At 37.6% G+C, this 23,581-nt stretch overlaps 1 protein-coding gene across 3 annotated transcripts in view; it reads left to right on the forward strand.

The window, feature by feature from the left end:
* Positions 1–835: 835 nt before the first annotated feature.
* RAD50 (RAD50 double strand break repair protein) overlaps positions 836–23,581 on the forward strand; it is a 58,123-nt gene continuing 35,377 nt past the window's right edge. The window contains exons 1-16 of one of the 3 annotated variants that reach the window (XM_087924431.1): positions 836–992; positions 1,535–1,582; positions 3,412–3,591; positions 4,703–4,786; positions 5,516–5,667; positions 6,273–6,458; positions 6,592–6,796; positions 7,201–7,329; positions 8,966–9,131; positions 11,988–12,181; positions 14,197–14,403; positions 14,951–15,133; positions 15,442–15,599; positions 18,003–18,178; positions 19,311–19,548; positions 20,012–20,201. In XM_087924431.1, coding sequence (XP_087780557.1) covers positions 3,463–3,591; positions 4,703–4,786; positions 5,516–5,667; positions 6,273–6,458; positions 6,592–6,796; positions 7,201–7,329; positions 8,966–9,131; positions 11,988–12,181; positions 14,197–14,403; positions 14,951–15,133; positions 15,442–15,599; positions 18,003–18,178; positions 19,311–19,548; positions 20,012–20,201 — 2,397 coding nt within the window. In that variant the 5' untranslated portion in view covers positions 836–992; positions 1,535–1,582; positions 3,412–3,462. The other 2 variants (XM_087924430.1, XM_087924432.1) reach the window with 2 other exon arrangements.

Genomic DNA, 23,581 nt, shown 5'->3' on the forward strand with positions numbered 1-23,581 from the left:
CATAATCATCACAATTATGACAAATCATGGCTTGAACTTTCTTGCTTTGCATGTAATGAGTCTCTCTCATATATTAGTTTCACCTTTTAAGTTGCATTACTGAAATAAACGAATTTTTGCACGATATTCTAATTTTTCAAGTTTCACCTGTATATGTAGAACTCTTATCCTCTGCAGTTAACTTTTGTTTAAAAAAACAAAATACAGCAAAATAATCCCTCTTCTCAAGGTTTGCTCTTGGATTGACATATTTGGAACTTATTGATCCCATATAGTGTATTGCAGGGGTGTGTGTCTCCAGCCTTGGCAACTTTACAGCTTGCAGATTTCAACTCCCAGAATTCCTCAGCCAACATGCACTGGCTAAGGAATTCTGGGAGTTGAAGTCCACATGTCGTAAAGTTGCCACGGTTGGAAAGCCCAGGTATTGTGGTTTACCACAGCATTTTTTCCAAGATGCTTTTTAACTTCCCAGCCTAGCCTACGATTTCCCTCATCCATGGGCTAATCAAATCATGCCTGTTTAGCTTCTGAGGCCTTTAAGGCCAATTAGAGGCTGTCTAATATCCTACTCTACCCTTTCTGACGGCATTGGCTAAACTTCTCAAAGTACACTGTATAAGCCTGGAGCGATTTCCTCGTTCCTAGTCGGCAGGCTGTCACATGCAGGGACGAGGCACCGAGAGATAAAAACATGTAGAAATGACACTCGATGTCACTAGTCATGATTTCCCAGCGAGCTCAGGCCTACGTTGCCTTTCCTCCTCCTCTTCCGGGTTCGCTGAGGACACTCTTCAACTTTGACTATCTCTTTGGCTCGCAAGTTGGTGACGTCATACCGATGACGTTTCTTCGGCGGTGGCGGGAAAGTAATGCCGGGTTTGCGGGCCGGGCGGTAGACGAAACCCCTCACGCTCCAGTGCCCTTTCTCCGTCAGACACGCCCCCCCCCCCGTGCACGCCGTTGGTGGGCCAGGCGTGTCAATCAAGGCGGTAAGTTCTCTCTTGCAAGATTCGACTGCGCGAGGCTGTATATCAAACCTTCCCTTCTGCGGCCCCGGAGATCGCTGTGCCTCTCCCTCCCACCCCCCGAGTCTCCTCCTCCCCACTCTGGCAGAGCTGCGCCCCATTCCCCGCCCCCAAGAAAAGTAGGGTTCCCCCCCCCCACACACACGTCCTTCTTCTCGAGCCGTCTCGCTGCGGCATGGGAAGTTCCCAATCGCGGAAAGCGGGAGTCCCCCACCCCGCCCACCCCCGCGCGGAGGGGCCCATCCTCCTCCGGAATTGCGGTGCTGGGTTCTCGGGAGGGCTCACCCCGGCTTCTGAACCACACTGGGGGATGTGGGGTGTCGGGGGCGGCATCTTGCCGTAAAGGAATTGCTGAGCTAAGAACGGGAAGCCGCTGTGGTGGGGGCTTGGGGGTTTTGTGCCAGAATGGGATTCCTTGCTTTCCTGCCCTTTACACTGGCTTATGTCTCACCGCCCCCACTCCCACCCATCCCGCATTTTGGTGTTTTGTTTTTTCTTTTAATCAGAAACAGCGATGCAGGCAGATCTTCTCAGTGGAACAAATTGCTAGAGAGGTAGCTGTGCCCTTCATCAGCCAAATCAGGATTTCTTTTTGAAGCAACAGCAATCTTCCTCCTCCTCCTCCTCCTATCCCTTCCTGCATTGATGCTTCTTCTAATGCTGCTCCAGTGATGTGTTTAAAAATAAATAAATGAATACATGAAATGCTTGTGTGTGTGTGTGTGTGTATGCACACATACATACACACACACACACACACACACACACGCACAAATACAGTAGTCCTCAACTTACGACCACAATTGAGCCCAAAGTTTCTCTTGCTAAGTGAGAAATGCGTGAAGTGGGTTTTGCCCCATTTTACGATTTTTCTTGCCCTGTTTGTTAAAATGTGAAACGCTGCAGTTGTTAAGTGAGTAACATGGTTGTTAAGTCAATCTGGCTTCCCCATTGACTTGTCTTGTCAGAAGGTTGCAAAAGGGGGGGAATCGCATGACCCCTGGGGACATTGCAACCGTCATCAATTTGAATCGGTGGTCAAGCATCTGAATGTAAATCACGTGGCCATGAGGATGCTTCAATGGTCATAAGTGTGAAAAATGGTCTTAAGCCACTTTTTTTCAGTTGTTGTAACTGAACGGTCACTAAATGAACAGTTGTAAGTCAAGGACTATCTGTATGTATGTAAATATGCATAATAAATATTTTTAAAAGAGGAAAAACTACAAATTTTGAAAAGAAAGTAATATGTAAAAAAGATGCAAAAAAAGAAAAGAAAGATTAAAAAAAAACTTATAAAGAAGTGGTTTTCAATTGTCTTAATAGCAATTTCAATGTATTCCAGAATTATAGATCACAAAATAAGGAAAATCCAAACACCCCTCAGTTAAACATATACTCCTTCTATAATTCCATTTTTAACAATGTTGGAGTACACATTTTTGCGTTTAACAAGATCATGTATTTCTGGATGCCTTCTTACCCCCTTTCATTTCTGAAGGTCTTTTCAAAGTACATTTTAAGGGTAGAGGTAAAAAACCAAATAAATATGAAGATTATTCAATAATAACCTAAATCTTAATATATGGTTTAAGCATGTTTTGTGTATCATATGTACACATTTATTTAAAAGTGTATGATATTATAATTTTTGAGAAATAATTGAGAATTAATGAAGAATACAAGAGGTGCTGAGAGATTCTAAATATGAGATACACTATTTTTCAAATACTATGTTAATGGATGTTGGAAAAGATGGACATGGAGGAAAAGAGAAGAAGTAAAAGAAACTAGAATGGAAGTAGATTGAATATAGAAAAGGAAAGCAAAAATCCAGTATGAAGAAATCTTGGACCCTAAGTAATCTCCCAACAGAATGAATGAAAGTGAATGTAAGAAAGAGGATGTGAATCTGTTGGAACAGAATTAAAAGAACTGTGTTGCTACATAAGCATTTGGAGTTACTTGGATAGACAGCTTCAATTACCGAAACAACTTTAGATGATACAAAGCAATTATAGTTACAAATGAAAGCAACAGCAGCAAAAATTAACAATCCATGCCAGGGAGATGGTATTGCAGTTATGCATGTTCTGCAACTTCCTTGGTGTTAACTTTTCCATCCATTTCTTTACATACCATAGTAATGAGGTGGGAGCTTGAGTGTCATCTAGTTTATGGATCAATAGTTTAGACCCTTATGCTAGTCTGCCTTTTAAATTGTGGATGAAATATTTACCAATGTTTTGTTCTTTTAATTCTATATTTAGACATTTATGCGCAAATGTCCTAAGCAAATTACATATGGAATATTGTTTGCCTTATCTAGAAGAAAGATAACTGAAACTGACCTTTTTTATTCTATTTAACTATTACTCTACAGGGTAGTTTGAATACAGTTTACTGCTAGTGGAAAGAAGAATATTTTTCAAAGATGTCTAAGATTGATAAAATGAGCATTCTTGGAGTAAGGAGCTTTGGTGTGGAGGATAAAGATAAACAAGTTATCACTTTCTTTAATCCTCTAACTATTTTGGTGGGCCCAAATGGTGCTGGAAAAACGGTAAGATTCAAGTGGGTTTAATTTTTTAAAATAAACTATACCACCCAACTATACCACCCATTTCTTATCACCCATCCCAATGTTCAAAAGTGGGAATAAATATATTTTAAAATCTTATCATAAATGTCCCAAAAGAATAATAAATAAATAACAAAATTTGGGGATTATCTCTCAGAAAAAGTATTCTGTTTTTCATATACCTTAAATATTAGCTCCTTACAAATAAATATAACTCTTTTTAACAATGATACTGAAAAAACAAATTGTATAGGATATATATTTTCTTTAAAAATATAGATCACAAAAACTTCTATGTACTCATTTACAGATTGTTTAATTTGCACAAGAAGTACCAAAATCCCTTCTTTTCTTCCCCATCCCACTGGTTACTTCTTTTTTCTTTTTCCTATCCTGTCTTGTCACCTGAGCATCTCTTTTTCTTCCTTCTCTTAAATTTGTGAGTGCTTTCTTTTTAAAGTAACAAACCAATTAACGTTTTACTTATATTTTACTGGTGCAATAAATAAACTCTCATCACATGCATAGTGTATATGAGCAGGTTAATTACAACACTAAATATGTTTTAAAACATGACTGCATAGCAGACATGCATTTCATTCTTGAATAAAATGAATTCATTCAGATTAATCTACTTGCACCTCCTTTAGCAGAAATTTTGAGTGGGTCTAGATTTTTAACAGTACCATGGTGTTTGTGTTTCTTATTTATTTCTTTTTGTACTTTGATAGTGTATTTTACAACAAAGAACATGACTGTGGAAAATAGTGAGATACTTCTTTCAGTACAGGAGGATGCTTTCAAAGAACTAAATTTAAACATTTTGTTATCATTCTCTTTTGTTTGACAATATACACAAGACATCAGCTTGTGTTAGATGCATAGGGTCTTGCAATTTTGTACAAATCAATGTCAGTGGGAATTCCTGCTAATAGAAGTGATCAGCAGAGCTCCATATTTGTAGTTTCTTAGACATATGGAGAAGTTGGAGAAAATAATACATGAGAGGGTGTACTTTTTAAATCTGCTCATCTAGACATAATCATTTAGTGGTCATTAAATATATTTCTGATGCTTGTTTTCATTTCATTAGACTATCATAGAATGCCTCAAATATATTTGTACTGGGGACTTCCCACCCGGCAGCAAAGGAAATTCATTTGTCCACGATCCAAAAGTAAGTATTGCGGTTGCTAGTTTGTTTGGCCAGTAAATTGCAGTGTGTAGATTAAGTTGATGAGGAATTCGTAGTTCCCTATTTCAAGAAAAATGACCATTATTATTTTCTGTGTTGTGCCAGAAGATACAGTGTTTTTAAAGAGCATGCTAAAACATAAATGTAGGCAATGCATTAAATTATATGATAAGAAAATAACTGCATTATAAATACATTGGAAAAATATACAAATATTACTATAGACACAGGAATGTAAAGTCATAGCTGCCAGTTCTTTAATTGGTGTTTGGTATAGTATATGTACAGATCCAAGCAATGTGTCCTTTTGTAATTGATTGCTGAAATGTTTGTTAGTGCTTTGATGATTCTGTTCTCATGACAACTTCCTTATTATTTTTCTTAACTTATTGGCCTTCCTTGGAATGTTTTTTCATACACGTTTGCATGCAACAAACATTAATGATTTTCTTCTCATGCAGTAGAAATACCTGCTTCAGTTTCTTGTCCTTATGCTTTCCCTTATGTCTCTCAAAACTGTATGAAAAGAACCCCTCAACTCTGGTAGAAATTCAGTTCATCATCAATGTCCATGATCCAGAAAATAACTTTTAAATCTCTGCCTCCACTTTTATTATAAACAAACATGATTAAAGAGGTGATTTAGGCAAAGAAACTATTGATCTTCCTGGACCTGTAAATAAAAATAAATTTTATTTTCCATTGGGGAAGGTTGCCAATGAAACAGATGTCAGAGCTCAAATAAGACTTCAATTTCGTGATGTTAATGGAGAGCTTGTTGCCGTCCAGCGATCCATGGTATGTTCTCAGAAAGGAAAGAAGACAGAATTTAAAACTCTTGAAGGAGTAATTACAAGAATAAAGTGAGTGAACAATCATATTTTTTAATTTAATACAATTTTGTGATTATATCAGTGCAATCAGTGCAATTGTTTGTCTGAAAACAAAGTATAGATGTACCTTCTATTTTTACATACCACCAAAAGCTTGTACCAAGTTGTGATTAGAATCCTTTCTAAATATATTTATTTTATTTGTACTTCAATTAATGCTTCCTCTTCTTTCCTGTTACATTAATTTAACTGAACAAATAATATAATAGCATGTTTTTCTTCTGTGAAATTGAAAAGAACTGTAGTGTCCTTATATATTGGAAAACAATAAATGTAAGAATAATGTAATAAGTCAAATAGTCATGAAATATATGGAACAACACAAAAGATCATGAGTTCTAGTCTTGCCTTAGGCATGAAGCCAATGGGGTTACTTTGGGCCATTTGTTCTCTCTTAGCTGTAGGAAAAAGACAATGCTAAGCCACTGCCAAAACTTTGCCAAGAAAATTGCAAGGATTTTTTCAGGCAGTTGCAGCAGTCAAATACTGATTTGGAGTAACAGAAAAAGAGAAGTAAATTGTGTGTATAATGTTAATCATTCACTTGCTGTGTTTTTGTGCCTGTGTTCATGCAGGCATGGAGAGAAAGTCAGTCTGAGCTCCAAGTGTGCAGAAATGGACCGAGAGATGATTGCTGCCCTTGGAGTTTCTAAGTCTGTACTTAATAATGTCATTTTCTGCCATCAAGAAGATTCCAACTGGCCTCTAAGTGAAGGAAAGGCTCTGAAACAGAAATTTGATGAGATCTTTTCAGCAACAAGGTAATCTTTATTTGTGGTTTCTTGAATGAGTAAAGGATTAAAATGAGTCAAATAATCTTTAATGTCAATTAATAAAAGGTTCTCTACAGATTACGGGTATTTTTAAAATCACATACATTTTTCTTCCCAAAAGGTATATTAAGGCTTTGGAAACGCTTCGCCAGGTGCGTCTAAAACAAGGGCAGAGAGTTAAAGAATGTCAGGTGGAGCTGAAGTACTTGAAGCAGAATAAAGAAAAAGCACAAGAGATCCAGAATCAGCTAACTAGCAGGGAAACTCAGTTAGCCGCCTCCAAAGAAAATGTCAGACATATTGAAAACCAACTAGAGCCTCTAAAGGTGACTTATTATCTGTATAATATGTTGATTAAATGGATGTGTCCTCAGCTGGCAACTTGAATCTGTTTATTGCAGCTTGTTTGCTGACTCCAAATTGTCAGCCTAGTTTAAAGGTGTGCTTAATTAATGAACCATGAAAGAACATGAAGAGAGCATTAAATTGAATATTTAAAAAAAAAAATTGGATATTTGAAAGTTGGGTCTTAATGTCCAAATAGATGGCAGCCTGAACTCCATGCCCACTTTAAAAATGCCATTGTTGAAGATGGGAGAGAGCTTTGCTTGCATCCTTCCTTAGGGCCCAAGTGGCTAATTCCTTTAAGGAGTTTATTTACAAAGTTGTTTTATCATCCCTCCTAATTGTTATGTGGCATCCTTACATTAAATATTTATTCCTTTCTCAGAACTCTTTGATGGAAATAGAACAGAACCTTATAAAAGTCATGAGACTTGATAATGAAAGCAAAGCTCTGGAAAGTCGGAGAAAACAGATGGAAAAGGATAATCAAGACCTGCAACAAAAAATGGAGAAGGTTTGTTTATGTTGTTCATGTTTGCATGAAGAGGAATATTTAAACTGCATTTATAAAGGAGAATATTTGTAGCTCAGGATTGAAATGTGGGGTCCTTGGTACTCTCTGAACTTGGTTATTTTCTTGCAGACATCTCCTTACCCAAACTAGGTAACATCAGGACTACTGCGTGTGTTATGCTGACCCAATGGTAAAAGTTAGATTTTTGTTCCCAGCAAATGTTGTGTTTATAATCAGTCATCCCTCTTGCAGTTGTTATTACTATTGCAAATCCACAAGTAGGTGGTACAGGAACATTAGGAACTGATATGAAACCTAGATTAAGAAAAAGGTTAACATTTTCCCAGTCCACTACAGTATTTCTCAATCTTCATTGCAACAATGCAGACTGGTAGATTACCGTATATACTCGAGTATAAGCCGAGTTTTTCAGCACATTTTTTGTGCTGAACCCCCCCACCCGGCTTATACTCGAGTGAGATTCCCTCTGAAAAAAAAAATGGTGTGGAGCTCCGGAGCTGGGCAGCCGCTTCCCTCCTTCCCTGTTTCCTTTGCAACTTGTAAACAATGCGAGCCGCCGCCACCATCTCCTCCTGAGCGGACTGAAAGCAGCTGGGGCTGAGGAAACAAAGCCACCTCGGCTCGCGTTGTTTTCTGAGATCGTGAGCCTAGAGCTCAGAAAACAACGCGAGCCGCCGCCACCATCTCCTCCTCCTCCTCCTCCCGAGCGGACTGAAAGCAGCTGGGACTGAGGAAATGAAGCCACCTCGGCTCGCGTTGTTTTCTGAGCCTAGAGCCAGGGCGCTTTCATTGCACAGCGGAGCTTCTTGTCTCAGGAAACACCGGGCGTCGTTGCTGCCCCCTGAGGGGAGGGCGATTCTGGGCTGAGCGATTGGGGGACTTTGTGGCTTTGGGTGGGTGGGTGGGAGCGAGGATGGACGGACAGAGTCTGCGAAGCGGGGCTTGCCTGCCCTTGCTGGCTGCCTCTGCTTCCTTAGGGGCGGGGAAGGGGGCTCAGCTGGACCAAGGGTGAGTCTCCCCCTCAGTTTCCCCTGAAGGATCTTCCGTCGCTTTTGCCTTCTCCCTATGTCTTCCCTCTGTTAAACCCCCCCCACACACACACTTATTTTCAGGCAGATAGATTTCGTGTCTGGGCATTCTCACATGACGGTGGGTCTTTCCCCCCTAAAAACAGTTAAATAAAGAAAAATCAATATATCCTCATGCAAGAACTTTTCTGCTTCCGATTACCCCCATGCTTACAAGTTGCAAAGGAAACAGGGAAGCAGGGAAGCGGCTGCCAAGCTCCGGAGCTCCACACCATTTTTTTTTTCAGAGGGAATCTCACTCGAGTATAAGCCGAGGGGGGGGGTTCAGCACAAAAAATGTGCTGAAAAACTCGGCTTATACTCGAGTCAATAAGTTTTCCCAGTTTTTTGTGGTAAAATTAGGTGCCTCGGCTTATATTTGGGTTGACTTATATTCAAGTATATACGGTAAGTTTTTAGTTTAGGAAAGGCAGTCATAATCATATAGCTTTTTGTATCACATATTCTTTGGCCTTTGCAAGACTCCTATTCTGAAAAATAATAAGATATTTGTAAAATAATGTTTTTATCCTACATTATAATATTAGGTTTTTCAAGGAAATGATGAGCAACTTAGAAGAATGTATCAAAACCATCAGAAAACTGTGAAAGAAAAGGAGAAGCGGTTAACAGAGTGTCAGCGAGAATTGGAGGCAGTAAACAAAGAATTCCTAAGATTTAATACTGAAAAATCAGAATTATTAGTTGAACAAGGTATCTTTTTGTTAACATTTTAATGTAGGTTAATAATGAAAATTGATACCAGTATTTTCTTTTCTTCTCTTTCCTTTTATATATAATTTCTGTTAAGATTTTTGCAAGAGCTGCATTGGTTATTGAACTACTTCCAGGTGCTCTTCAAAGTGTTGCTTGGTCATCTTTAAAGCCCTACATGGCTTGGCACCAGGTTATTTGAAGGACTGCCTCTGCCAGTTAAATCTACTTGCAGGAGGGTAGAGCATACTGTGGGCTCCATCTATTAGGGAAATCAGGTGGGACCAAGATAAAGGGTCTGAAAAAGAAAAAGAGGTAGATTGCTCTCGTTGGAATTAATATAATTCCCCCAGAGATAAGATTGCCCCTCCAACTTGTTACTTTTCCAGAAGACCTTTAAGATGGAGGCTGATACAGAGAAAATCAAATGATAGTTTTTGGAGCGGGCAAGAGGTGGGATTGTATTAGTTTTTTGCTTTGGATATTTTATAACCTGCACTGTGTGACTCTATAATATAAATTTGTTTAATAAGTAAAATTTGACTATAGTAGTAAAATCTAATACAAACTAAGCTTAAAAAGAATAGAAGGAAGGAGTAAAATGCAAGGAAAAAGAGAAGAAAGAAAGAAGTATAATAAATAAAAAGTAATATATGAAGAAGTGACTTCCAGACTTGATCACAAGAAGCATAAATTTAGTGATGCTTCACCTCTAAGGTTACAAACATTTATGTCATCAACTCATCTCTTATCTATGAACACATCCATGAAACGTCATCCTTTCAATCCTAGTGTCATCAGAAAGTTCATAAAGGGTTGCCAGAGGTAACAATCTATCTTGTTTTAACATTGATCAAATAAACCAATTTTACAATCCTTCCTTTTACTTTTAAAAGCCTTACTCTTTAATTCATTCAAATGTTGTCATAGGATTTTATTTATTTCAATTTTTCCCCTCCCATCTTACATAGTTGCACTTTTATGAGCCTCTTTAGTAAATCCAGTAAGGAAAAAAATCCAGGTTACTTTCATGGTTTGTCATTTGTGTTTGCCTGTGAAAATTTAAAACCTCAGCCAATTTCTTTTGTAAATCCAATAGAATATCCTTTCCTAAGTCATTCTCCTGGCCTGTCATTTATAAATCTACTTTCAATACCATTTGTATCTTGTCAAATAATTTGTCAAACCTCTGTCATTTCTTCAGTTACGTCTTTTGGATACAGTCCATTCTAACACCAATTTAATTGACTTGCTAACTTAAATCATAATTTGGTAAAAGAGGATCGCCACCTAAATTGTCACTCACACTGAAACAGATTATGATTGTGACTCAGCAGCCAGTGCTTCTCAACTCAGCTAAAGTTACACATATTTGAAATAGAAAATAGATAGAATCAAATACTGCATCATTTTCACTGTGACCATGTAACTGAGATCCTAGTCCTTTCCCTAAATGTCCATTATTCACATAAGATTTCAGAAGAGATAAGAAGGAATTGCAACAACAAAAATTCAGAATCAGCTTTCTCCTCAATTACCTGAGGATTATGGTGAGCTGGAATAAGAACTCAGGTTGAATTGATTATGTAATAAACTATTTATCTACATGCTTACTTATATAATATTTATGTGAGTGTGTGTAAGAGAGAAATATACATATGCCTCTTTATACTTGTAGATACCCATTGCTTTATTCCTCATGTAAGAATGAAATGTTTATTATTATTATTGTGGCAATCTCTGCTTTGTAATGATGAATCGATTGCAGAGTTCACACCTTGAGAGGGCTTGAGGAAATATGCTACAGTAACTGTTGAGGTAATTCCCCGTTAGGAGAATGAGCGCATACAAGGAGATGTATTTGAGAGTAGTGTTTGAATAATACGCATACACAGCGCGCAGATACACTGTACAGTAAATGTAGGTTTTTACTTCTAGAAAGTTTAAGCAAAGTTCAAAATAAGCAGTCCAAAATCATTCACAGGTAAGATCAGTCAGTTTTTAGTCCAGGGGTAATTCAGTAACAAAGTCCAGTGTCAAAAACAGTTCAGTATCAGACTTACATCAAATCCAGGAATAGCAGTCAATTAGAAGGAACGGCAAAACTCTCCAACAGAAGGAAACAGAAACTGACTCACACTCTCTTCTGAGACTAAGACTAAGACAAACCAGGTTTCTGGCTCCATCTTATGGCCATTTGAGAAACCACACCTAATTACAGTTTTGCATTTTCTTAAAGATACAGTTTTAAAATGTTTATCCTGGTTTATATATTTCTAACCCAAATACCTGTTAGGTGACTTATATTCCTAACAATAACTTTTTATCCTTTCTAGTTATAAACACAGTGTCAGTCTGTTAAGAATAACAATCATAGCCTTGCCACAACTCATATATTAAAGCTGTTACGTTGCATTTCAAGGAATGTGTGTATGGTTACTTTAAAAAGGATGTTTGTATCTTCCTTCTTGATTGTCCAGTTTCCTTAACAGTTATAATGTATATACACACACACATGAACTGTGTTTCATTAATATATCATATGAGATCTCTCTTGGCCTATGCCTCGTACTCCTCCATTGAGGTACAAGAAACCAGTAATTCACCACAGTATGCTAGCTTTGGAATTAATTAACTACTATTTGTTAATTAATTGCAACAAAAAAATTCAGAGTCAGCCAATTGTTGGTGTTTTATACCACAGGATTAACTTTACTCAATGATTAGACAACTACCAATAGTGGAGTTTTTTTCTATTTACATGTAAATAACTTTTACATTTTTTTGAATCTTATCAAGAATTCTGTAAAATCTTGAATACATTGTATATGTTTAAATTCTGTTTTTTCTGTGAAGGTCGTCTTCAGTTACAGGCAGATCGTTACCAGCAGCATATTAGAACCCGAGATTCATTAATTCAGTCTTTGGCAACTCAGTTGGAATTGGAAGGATTTGAAACGGCACCCTTAAATGAAAGACAAATCAATAGTTTTCAGAGGCTGGTAAAAGAGAGACAGGACAAAGATGTGGAAAGTGCTAATAATTTAATGGTAAATATTTGAGTTTGTATGTTTTTAAAGGCTCAGTTAGTCTAAAATAGGAAAATAATATCTATTCTAAATTATGGTGAGATTAGGATGTAAATAAAAACATATTTAAGGTACACTGAAATAGTACTTTGTAGGAAAGTTCACATCAGTCGGTGATAGTGTATGTTCTTTTCTTTTTGTTATAATTGGAGAAAAGTGAATTTGATAGCAGGAAGCATCATATTTGGCAGAGATAAGGAAACATAGCCAGTAAGAACAAAATCTTGAGGGTTTTTTTCGGATTTTTTTTTTTTTTGCTTCACCCTAGTATATTTCTGTTATAAGTAAAATATCCCAGGAACTATTTTTGAATAAAAATAAAAAGAAATTTATTATGTACACATTCGTTACCATTTCTGCAAGCATGAATATGTCACTGGTTGGATTAAAAAAATTCCCTTTTCTGATACGTTAGTCTGCCAGTGCAGCAAATTAGATTAGATGGTGAGTAACCTGGATTTAATTTGTGATATGCCATGTTCCAAAAGCAAAGAGCTCATTTCAGACAAAAGGCAGGTATGAGAGGGACTCTAGCTCAGTCCTTATCTGTGAGTTTTATTGATTTTTAAATACAAAACATATTAAACAGTAAATTTACATACATTAAATTAATTAATAAATAAATAGTAGATTAACTGGGGCCATACATGTATATAAGTTATCACAAGTTTAGTTACCATCTTTTTTGCACTATAAGATGCTCCAGATCATAAGACGCACCTTACTTTTGGGGAGGAGAACAAGAAAAAAAAAATCTGCCTCTGCCTTCCAGCAATTTGTCTCCTTGCAGCAAACAGCAAATCACCTAGTCAGCTTCAATACAGCCTGATTGGCGGTTGGATCAGCCTTCTGGAATACTGCCAATCAGCTGTTTCAGGCTGTGGGGATTGCTGCCGCCCATCGCCGCTTCTGCGCACCCCATTTTTGGCCTCCACGTGTCCTGTTTTCAGCTTCCGCGTATCCTGTTTTCGGCCCATTCCAGATGGCGGGGCCGAAAATGGGGCACATGGAGGTGGTGATGGGTGGTGTCAACGATGCCCGCAGCCTGGAACAGCTGATCGGAGGTATTCCGGGAGGCCGATCCAACCGTCAATCAACTGCTCTTGCTGAATCAAGCTGTGTTGAAGCTGACCAGGCTGTTTGCAGTTTGCTGCAAGGAGGTAAATTGCTGGAAGGCAGAGGCCGAAAGGTAGGGGCTGGTGGGTGGGTGGGGCTTTGGCAACATTCACTCTATAAGACACACAGACATTTCCACCCACTTTTTTGTGGGGAAAAAGTGTGTCTTATAGTGTGAAAAATACAGGTTCAGTATAGTAAAATGTTTAATTGAAAAGCATTAATTGTGGAACACAATTTTAGTCTGTTTGGATTAAGTTTTTCTAAAAAAATTAGTCCTAAATAATTGTTTATAGAGCCAGTAGTGACAGAATTCTTCACAGAACATGGGAAATGGGAATTATATGAGCATTTGTACGTCCTGTATATTTTACAAGCGTTATTGCCAAAATATTAATTACTTAATTTGATGCCATCCTAACCCATTTAATTGCAAAGGAATCCACTTGTGTGGGACTGATTTTGTAGTTATGTTTTAGAGTACAGGTTTGGAGTACATGTTTTTCCATACTTATGACCGTTGTAGTATCCCCATGGTCCTGTGATCAAAATTCAGATACTTTGCAGCTGGCTCATATTTATGACCTTTGCAGTGTCCTGGGATCATGTGATCACCTTTTTTGCAACCTTCTGACAAGCACTCTGACAAATCAATGGGGAAGCCAGATTCAATGAATAACCATGCTAGTAACTGCAGTGATTCACTTAATAGCTATGTCAAGAAAGGTTGTAAAATGGGGCAAAACTCGCTTAACAAATGTCTCACTTTAGCAACCTAAATTTTGGCATCAATTGTGGTAGTAAGTTGAGGACTACATGTACAACCTTTGTTTAAATTGTGATTTTTATCTTTTTTCTAGAAAGAATTTGGCGAGAAGGAAACAATGAAGCAGAAACAAATTGATGAAATAAGGGATAAAAAAACTGGACTTGAAAGAACAATTGTCCTAAAGTTAGATATTCAAAATAAGAAACAATTTGAAGTAAAGAATCTAAAACAGGAGTTACGTCAACTGGAAGGTTCCTCAAATCGACTCCTAGAACTGGACCAAGAACTTACAAAAGCAGTAAGCCTTGGTTAACAAACCATACATACAATAAAACTAAAGGATAAACACAGCTGTTCATATCTATAGTTTATTTTAAATACCCTCTAAATACATATTCTAAAACTAGTTCTCCCTCATTCTTTCTAAGTAGGAAGGATTAAACTCACAGCTCCCCCATGCAGCCCAGTTCAAAGCAGGCCATTCCCCTTTGATAGCGAAATGTGAAGAAGGTGCCACCAAAATATCTTCTTATTTATCACCTCGTTAAATGTCAGTTACAGAACAGAACACAGCCAGGAGTCTGAGCCTATCACCGTTTTTACCTGCATATGTGGAAAAAAACCATCAGTTTGAGAAGGGGCTACACTTAATGTAGCCCTATTTCTATCTTCAGATGCTTTTTCCATAGGAGACTACTATTGTTGTAATGACTGAGAGATGTTTTCTTCAGCTGCTACAAAGAATATCCTGTATCTATCGCTAGGATTAGTATTAATTCGGTGAATACAGTTTTACGCATACCTAAATAGAAGTAAAAAATCTGCTTTCTGTTATTTCCCTTTAGAAACATGAATTAGCTGAAGCTGAGAAAAATTGCAATGTTGAAACCCTAGAAATGGAAATTAAGGAACTGCAAAGAGAAAAGACAAATCTGGACAGTACTCTTCGGAAACTGGATAAAGAGATGGAACAACTGAACCTGAATACTACAGTTATAACCCAAATGGATATGCTGAAAAAAGATAAAGTAGTGTATTTTACCAGACACTCCTATATAAGCTTGAAATATTTAGCACAGATGGTGTCAAGTTTGCATGAAAGCAACAGCTAGTTCCAATGTAATGCTAAATCCATCATTTGGAGTAGTCAGACTAACATAATTTCCCACATCCATGAAGTATTAAAACAATGTTTATTTAGCAGTATTGATAAACATTGAAAATCTATAAAGCTTTCTTTATGTAGTTTACTATTAAGTCTAAGCTAGTTCAATATTTACAGAACAAGAAATACTTTCTTGCTTATACGTGATCAAATTGTTGTTTCATTTTTAAGGCTGACAAAGAAGACCAAATCAGAAAAATTAAATTTAGACACAGTGAAGAATTAATCTGCTTGTTGGGATTTTTCCCAAGCAAAAATCAGCTTGAAGATTGGCTTCACTCAAGAGTTAAAGAAATTAATCAGACAAGAGATAAGCTTGCCAAGCTCAAGTAAGCATTAATTCTATTTGATTTAACATTAATTACATTTGTCTTTCACTTTTTGATCATTGAATACACAGTCTAAATATACATTTAGAAATGTACTTTCAATTACATTATAATCTAAGAGTTTTATATAATGGATTGCCTTAAAAGAGGGATTATTTTCGATATTTTTGTCAGTTCTTTTCAAACAAATCTTTGACTCACAGCTATAATGGAGCCTGCCCACACCCAACTGCAGGGGTGCTTCATGTCCCTTCTCCCCCCTTATTTATCTCCTCCATATCTATGTCTTTTTGGCTGCTTCATACAGCAGCACTTCTTGGCAGGGGTGGGGCCAGGGTTGAAGTAGAGCCCAGAGCCTTTGGCAGACTTAGTTAGCTGCCTCTGCCCTCAGGTAGTTAGCTGCCTCAGGTATCTTCTTCAGCCCCAGTACTGCCACTTCCACTGAGTCATGTTACCTCAAGCCTCACACCATGGCCACAGCACAAAGCCCCAGTTCCCCTCACAGCCCTGTGCTCCACAGGCCTTCAGTATCTTTCTCTCACTGCTGACAATCCCTATGAGAGGCAGCTGCTGGCAGTGCTAGTCCTTCCTTCAAAGGCCACTCTCTCTGTTATCCAAATCAGGCAAGCTGTTAAACAGTTGGCCTGTTCTTGAGAAACCTGGGGGAGATAGAGAAGAAGAATCTGTGCTATGGGGTTTCCTGGGATGGCTAGGACTTCGTGAAGCAGCTGCTTTGCACTGGGCTGCAGCTCTGGAGCGTCTTGCAGCTCCAGAGCCATGGCATACCAAGAAGTCCTTTTGAGCCACGCTGCTGGGGCAGCTGAGGCTTCCAGAGGTAGCTATGGCTTCACGCTACATTGCAACTCAGAGGCTTCTTGTAACCCAAAAGCTACAGTGTACCAGCAAGGCCCTGAGCCTCAGCGTATTCTTTCCCTGCCCTTTCTGAGCTCCTCACATTCCCAACTTTCATGTTGCCTGTGTTGGGCCTCTCAGGGCGTCCCCCATTCTCCTATGCCCCCCTGCCCCCACTCTTTGCCTGAGACTCCCTCCACTTCCCGTTTAATGATCTGGGCATCTGGAGTTATGGAAACAACCATGCTTGCTGCTGCTAAGCTATGCAGTCATGTGACATTACGCATTATGACAACATTGATTAGCAACCGAAATTCCAGACCCAATTGTAATTGTAAATTGAAGACTACCTGTTTTTTTATTTTTTCTTTCTTCTCTATTTTTCTTTTTTTCGCTTACTAATTTTTCTTTTTCTTTTAGTTTGAATTAGGTTTTTTTTTTCCAAATCTTTAATAAATTATTAATAAAAAGAAAGTTAAGCAGTAATGAGACCAAGATAAATGGCTCGAGTTAGAGCACTCATTATATCATGGTACTGTCAGAGAATGCATTTAATTAAATTAAACTGGAAATGGCCAGTGTTTGGTTAACATTAGAAAAATCTAACAAAATCTCTACAGTCTAGTGCCCTGCGAACAAGTCCAACAGAGAGTTGGGGAGGGGGAAAACAGGTAAGTGGTCTTTGGTAGATCTGAGAGTTAAGGAAATCATAAGTTAAATCATAACAGAACTTTGATGGAGGAAGTAGACGAGAGATTCAGGGTAGAGGGAAGTATAGACTTGGAGTTGTGGTTATAAGGCAGCTGTGGTAGATCTGTAGAATGCGGCAGACCCCATATGATTCACTGTTTGGGTTACTAAGGAGGAAAGATTGTGTCCACTGGGTTTATCACGTAAAATTTTACAAGTATATATATGATTGGGAGGGTTATTCTTTGTCCTATAGTTAAAAATGTTTGCTTATGCTACTTGATCTACCTATAATTTAAATTATTTCTTCTGAGTATTCTCTTTTAAACAAAAGCATCTATTCCTTTCAGATTATAAAGTCATTTGAAACTGAAAGCATTAAAAAGCTTTTTTTTTTTTTAAATTAAAGTATGATTCTTTTAGTTAGTTTTTGATAATATCCATGTTGGGCAAATTACGATTATGGTTAAACCCCAAACTAAGATAAGAATCCAATTTACAAACTATTTCTTGATTCATACAAAATGGAAAATTATGGGCAAGGTACCCAGGAAATTAAGGAAGTTGCTGATATGCTGAAATAGAGAAACAAATACACAAAGCCGTAATACATCCCACAGATGGTGGATTCTAATATTGTCTGAACTAAGCCATGCATACACGCCACAGCAATCTAAGTAGCAAAGAGATAGATAGAATTGCTTTGAATTGATGAACATCATTTGGGAGTCAGATGCTGACCCAGTGAACATTTTTCAAAAGCCTCCTTTTGATAAGAGCCAGAAAATCAAAAACTTCAACCTTTTTTTTAAAAAAAGCAAAACACCTCAGTTCTGATTATAAATAACACTTACATTTCAGCAAAGAACTTGTTTCAGCAGAACAAAACAAAAGTCATATTATCACTGAACTAAGGAAAAAGGAGGAACAGCTGTCCACATACGAAGAAAAGCTTTTTGATGTCTGCGGAAGTCAAGATTTTGAAAGTGATCTTAATAAGCTGCAGCATGATATTGAAAAAACATCCAAGCAGCGAGGCAAGTCTATAAAACTCCTTCTCACTCCCATACCCCCCAAAAATCCATTATTTCTTATATACTTGTTTACACCCAATAACTTGTAAGCTTTAAACAGTATCAGGAGTTGCATTCATAGTAAAGCTGAATGTCAGAATAGAAAAATGGGCAAAAGCATGATGTTTCCTTCCTGAGTTTAGGAGATTTATACTGAACAATAACACTGAAGTTGAGTAAAGATCCAACAACGTGTGCAAGTCATCCAACAGTCTTGTTAAATTCAGGTACTAAAATCTCAATAGAAACTTAGAATGGAGATTCCAGTATTATTTTAAGAGGAACCACTGTGTTAATTACTGCCCAATATTTTAAATAGATTTACTAGTAACTAATTTTTGTCAGGTGCACAAGCGCTCAAGTTGTCATTCTTTAAATGTAAGCTCTCATAAAAGGGGGGGGATTTAACTTTTTCAATTTTAACTGTAAAATTGAGCTTAAAACTGTAAAATTGAGCTTGACGAATGTATTTTGTCTTTTATGTATACTGAGAGCATTTGTACCAAGACAAATTCCTTGTGTGTCCAGTCACAGTTGGCCAATAAAGAATTCTATTCTATTCTATTCTATTCAACGTTCTGCATTTATGAGAAATAAGGAGTAACTGATGTGAATGCCAGTAGAAAGTTAACTATTACTAACTTTAGTTACTTTCCTACTAATTTTGTTTGTGGGAAGTCAAGAGAAAGTTGAATAATAGCCCACAATCCTCATGCCATCACTAAGTAATGTGGTCATTTGGCATTGCATTTTACAACTGCATTTGTTAATGATGGGCATTTTGATTCCAGTTACCTTGTTAACCAAAGGCTACCTGAAATGTTCACTTGGAAAGGAATTGCAACTCCTGATGTAAAACTTGGATATAAGAAATAGTCTGGCTTTCAGCCTTTGTTTTTGCTGATTTTACTTTGCTCATCTTTCTTTTGATAATGGTAGCTTTGGAGCTTTTTCGGTAAGTAGGTAAAAATTTGTGACCTCAATCATCCATTAATTAGAATGGTTAATCCTCTTTACCAAAATGAATGTGAGAAATGATACTTCATAAAACTCAATCTTCCCACTGTCTTATAAAAGCATTTGTTTTTCAATACAGCTATGCTTGCAGGAGCCACAGCAGTTTATTCGCAGTTCATCACACAACTAGCAGACGAAAACCAGCCATGTTGCCCGGTGTGTCAGAGAGTCTTTGAAACGGAGGCAGAACTGCAAGACGTCATAAATGATCTTCAAGCCAAACTGCGCCTTGCTCCAGACAAACTGAAGACAACAGAATCTGAACTTAAGAAAAGGGAGAAGAAACGGGATGATATGATTTCTCTGAAACCTATCAGGTAAGGCAGGAATCACGATGTTTTATGGTGTGAAGAGTGAATGAAGTTTTCAGGAAAGGCAGTGTTTTGATATATACAAATTGAAGGGGTTTCCTGTCTTATCAGGCAGTAGCATTCTCTATCACTTCCATCATAAAATAATACAGTGGCTTAGATAATGAGTTGCCCTTCTCAACAGCTTCAGTGGCCCTGTGGTTGTGAAGGATCCCCAAATATTTGGGGGGCAGAGTTGGCTCAGGCGGAAACAGTAGTCACATTCCCCCCCACAACCCCTTTTCCCCAGAGGAATATGCCATGAAGAAAATTCCACTTAGGGGAAAGAAAGACTTAGGACATCATAATCAAAACAAACATAATTTTAGCATTCAGATTAGAATCCCAAATATAGTTGTACTAAGTTGACTTTATGGCTGTTAACAGAGAAGAAAATGTCATGCATTTTTATTTTCTGTTTCGTACAAAGGCAAACAGTATCTGAACTCCATGAAAAAGATATACCTGAGTTGAGAAACAAGCTACAGATCCTTAACAGAGAGATCCAAAGCCTTAAAGCTGATATAGAAGACCAGGAAAACATCTTGGGTACTATCGTAACAGAGGAAGAAAGTGCAAAAGCATGTCTGCAGGATATTACACTTATGGAAAGGGATCAGGTAAGGATACTTCTTACCAGATTGTGCACAAAACCTTCCTTTATCATACTTCACGTGCAAAATGGCAAAGTCTGTTGGAAAAGAATGTCTCTTCATTTAGCTTTTTTCCCCAAATGGTCACATAATAGGAAGGAATCCTTGAATTGAGGTTGCAGGGAACATCCGTATATCTAGATGTGCCTGCTTATCTGCAATAGATATTCTGGAACCACAAATATATTAAAAGCCAGCTTTAGACTTAAGATGCAGAACATACAGGTAATCCTTGGGTTACAACAATTCACTTAGCGACCGTTTGAAGTTACGACATCACCCCTCTAAGGACTTTATTTATTTTTTATTTTATTTATTTATTTATTTTTGTCAGTTGCTTACAAGATAACAGGTATAAGTAAAAACATAGTTATGAATACATGGATACATATAAGAAAAATAAAAGAAACAATAGGACAGAGACGGTAGGCATGTTGGTGCACTTAACACAGAGACCTCTTAGGAAAGGGGTGAGGTCAATAGTAGAAAGTTTAAGGTTAAAGTTTTGGGGGTTGGAGTCAGGTAGAGTATTCCAGACATTGACCACTCTGTTGCTGAAGTTGTATTTCCTGCAATCAAGTTTGGTGCGATTAACCTTGAGTTTGTATCTATTGTTTGCTCTTGTGTTGTTATGGTTGAAGCTGAAGTATTCATTGACAGGTAGGACATTGTAATGTATGATTTTATATACTATACTAAGATCAGACTGAAAGCGGCGTAGTTGTAGGTTTTCTAGGTCTAGAATTTCGAGTCTGGTGGCATAAGGTACAAGTAAAGGAGTGGAGAACTCTTCTTGTGAAATATTTCTGGACTTTCTCAACTGTGTTAATATCAGATATGTAATGTGAATTCCAGACTGATGAGCTGTATTTGAGTATTGATCTAGCAAATGTTTTGAATGCTCTAGTTATTAGTGTAATATTACCAGAGAAGAAGCTACGTAAGATTATGTTAACAACTCTTAATGCCTTTTTGGCTATGTAGTTACAGTGGGTTCTAGCACTTAGGTCATTAGAGATGAGTACTCCTTGACAGAGTTTGGATCATCAACAAGGTCTTGAACCCTGCTAGAACCCTGTATTTTATTTTCTGAATTTTTTTGCCAATATGTAGGACAGAGCATTTATTTGTGGAGGTTTGAAGTTGCCATTTGCTTGACCATTCTGATACATAGTCAAGGTCTTTTTTAAGGGTAGCAGTATTGTCTGTGGTGTTGAATAGCTTTACATCATCAGCGAAGAGAACACAGTTGCTCTTGATATGATCACAGAGGTCATTTATGTAGCATATGAAAAGAGTTGGTCCTAGAACACTGCCTTGGGGGACACCACTGTTGACAGGTACAGAATTTGATAGGATGCTCCCAATGTTGACCATTTGTTTTCTGTTTGACAGGAATGCTTCTATCAAGTTATGCAGGTGTCCAGAGATACCATAAGATTTTAATTTTAGGAGTAGTTTGTTGTGTACCACTGAATCAAAGGCTTTACAGAAGTCTATGTAGATTGTGTGTATTGCTTTGCCCTGGTTGAGTTGTGTAGTCCATATGTTTTTGCAGTGTAAGAGTTGCAGATTACATGATAGTTTTTTCCTGAAACCAAAATATTAGAGAGTAGGTTGTTTGTTTCTAAGTGGAGGATGATGGATTGGTTAATAATTGACTCCATGACTTTACAGGTGACGCAGCATAAAAAGATTGGTCTGTAATTTTCAACTAGGCTGGGGTCTCCCTTTTTAAATGATGGTGATGACCGTGGCTTGTGACCATAGTTTTGGCAAGGAGCTGGTCCTGAAAGATTTTTCAAAGATTATGCTTAGAGGTTCGGCTATGGCAGTGGATAGCTTTTTTAAGAAGTAGGCACATATTCCATCTGGTTCAATAGATAGAGATGGTTTTAGATTGCGTAGTGCTTTTTCAACATTGTCTTCTGTAAAATTGATATGTATTAGATCATTGTAGTTGTCTGTGGTTCGACTAGGAAATAACTGGGCATGATCCATTGCTGTTTACAAATACTGAGCCAAAGAATGTGTTAAAGAGGTTGGCTTTAATAGTGTCATCGTTGTAGTCTTTACCATTAGATCCTTTCATAGGTGGGATGGACCTTGAGTCTTTTAGTTTGTTGTTTACAGAATTGTAGAAAGTGCGGGTGGAATTGGTGAGTAGAAGGTTTTCTTCTTGTTTAATGTGATAATTGGTGCATTCAGTTTTTATTTGGTGGCATAAATTTTTGTATCGGCTTTTGAAGTTGGCAACGTGACCAGATTTGTTTTTCCGCCAAAGTGATCTCTTTTTGGATTGAAGCTTCCTTATTGTTATGGGTAATCTTTTTTTTCAGGTTTTGGGAGTTGTTGATGGTACGTATAGTTTGATGACTCTTTTGACTTCAAGTAAAAATACATTGTAATAGTCTTCTACAGTATTGCATCCAGTGAATAGAAATTGCCAATCAAGGGATGAGAGATTGTTGTTTATACATAATTGCCTTTTTTGAAGTTATAATTGGGGATTCCGTCGTTGTGATCATTTTTGTGTGGGCATATGTTAAGACAAAAGTCTATCATGTTGTGGTCACTGTTGGAAAAGGGTTCTTTAATTTGTATTCCATAAATTGAATTCAAACTATTGCAGAAGATGAGATAGAGGCAGTTGTTAAGTCTAGTGTTGTTGGTTACTAGTTGTTCTAGTCCCAGATTTGTTACTGCATTGTATAAGGTTGCATGTGTTGGTTCAGTTGTACATTTGTTAAGGGTCCAGTTAATAGGTAAATTGAAGTCACCAAGAAAAATAAAAGCATGTGGGCAGGATGCTGCCCATGTTAGTAGTGTATTTAGCTTGTTTGCATGTTCGATGTCATAATCAGGGGCTCTGTAACATAGTAAGAACCGGAACGTGATGGCCTCAGGAATAGCAAGCTCCTGGGTAACTTGGATGTTTTTTAGATGTGAGGACTTTTTATAGAAGATAGCAACACCACCTCCTCTACAGATTTCACGATCTGAACGGTAAACATGATAGTCTATTACTATGGTAGTGGAGTCAGGGAGAGATGCGTTGAGCCATGTTTCACGGACAAACATAATGGCGAATTTAGCTGTATTTAGTAAGAGGAGAAATTCAGGTATTTTATTTACCAGGCTTCTTGCATTGAGTAGCTTGCATTTAAGGCCAGTTGTGGTTGGAATAGAGGTAGTTAGGGGTGTGCATGCCTAGTTTTGAGTGATGTTGGATTGGATGGGGTGGGGTTGGATGTGGAGTTGTGGGTTGTGTGACTTTCTTTTGATGCAATCAGCTCGGTAGTCAATGTATAGATCCTTTTCTCCATTGTCTAGATGGTTTTTGAGTT

This window comes from Pseudonaja textilis, chromosome 2, assembly GCF_049901715.1.
Source record: "Pseudonaja textilis isolate UNSWEBS1 chromosome 2, rPseTex1.2, whole genome shotgun sequence".
NCBI lineage: Eukaryota > Metazoa > Chordata > Lepidosauria > Squamata > Elapidae > Pseudonaja > Pseudonaja textilis.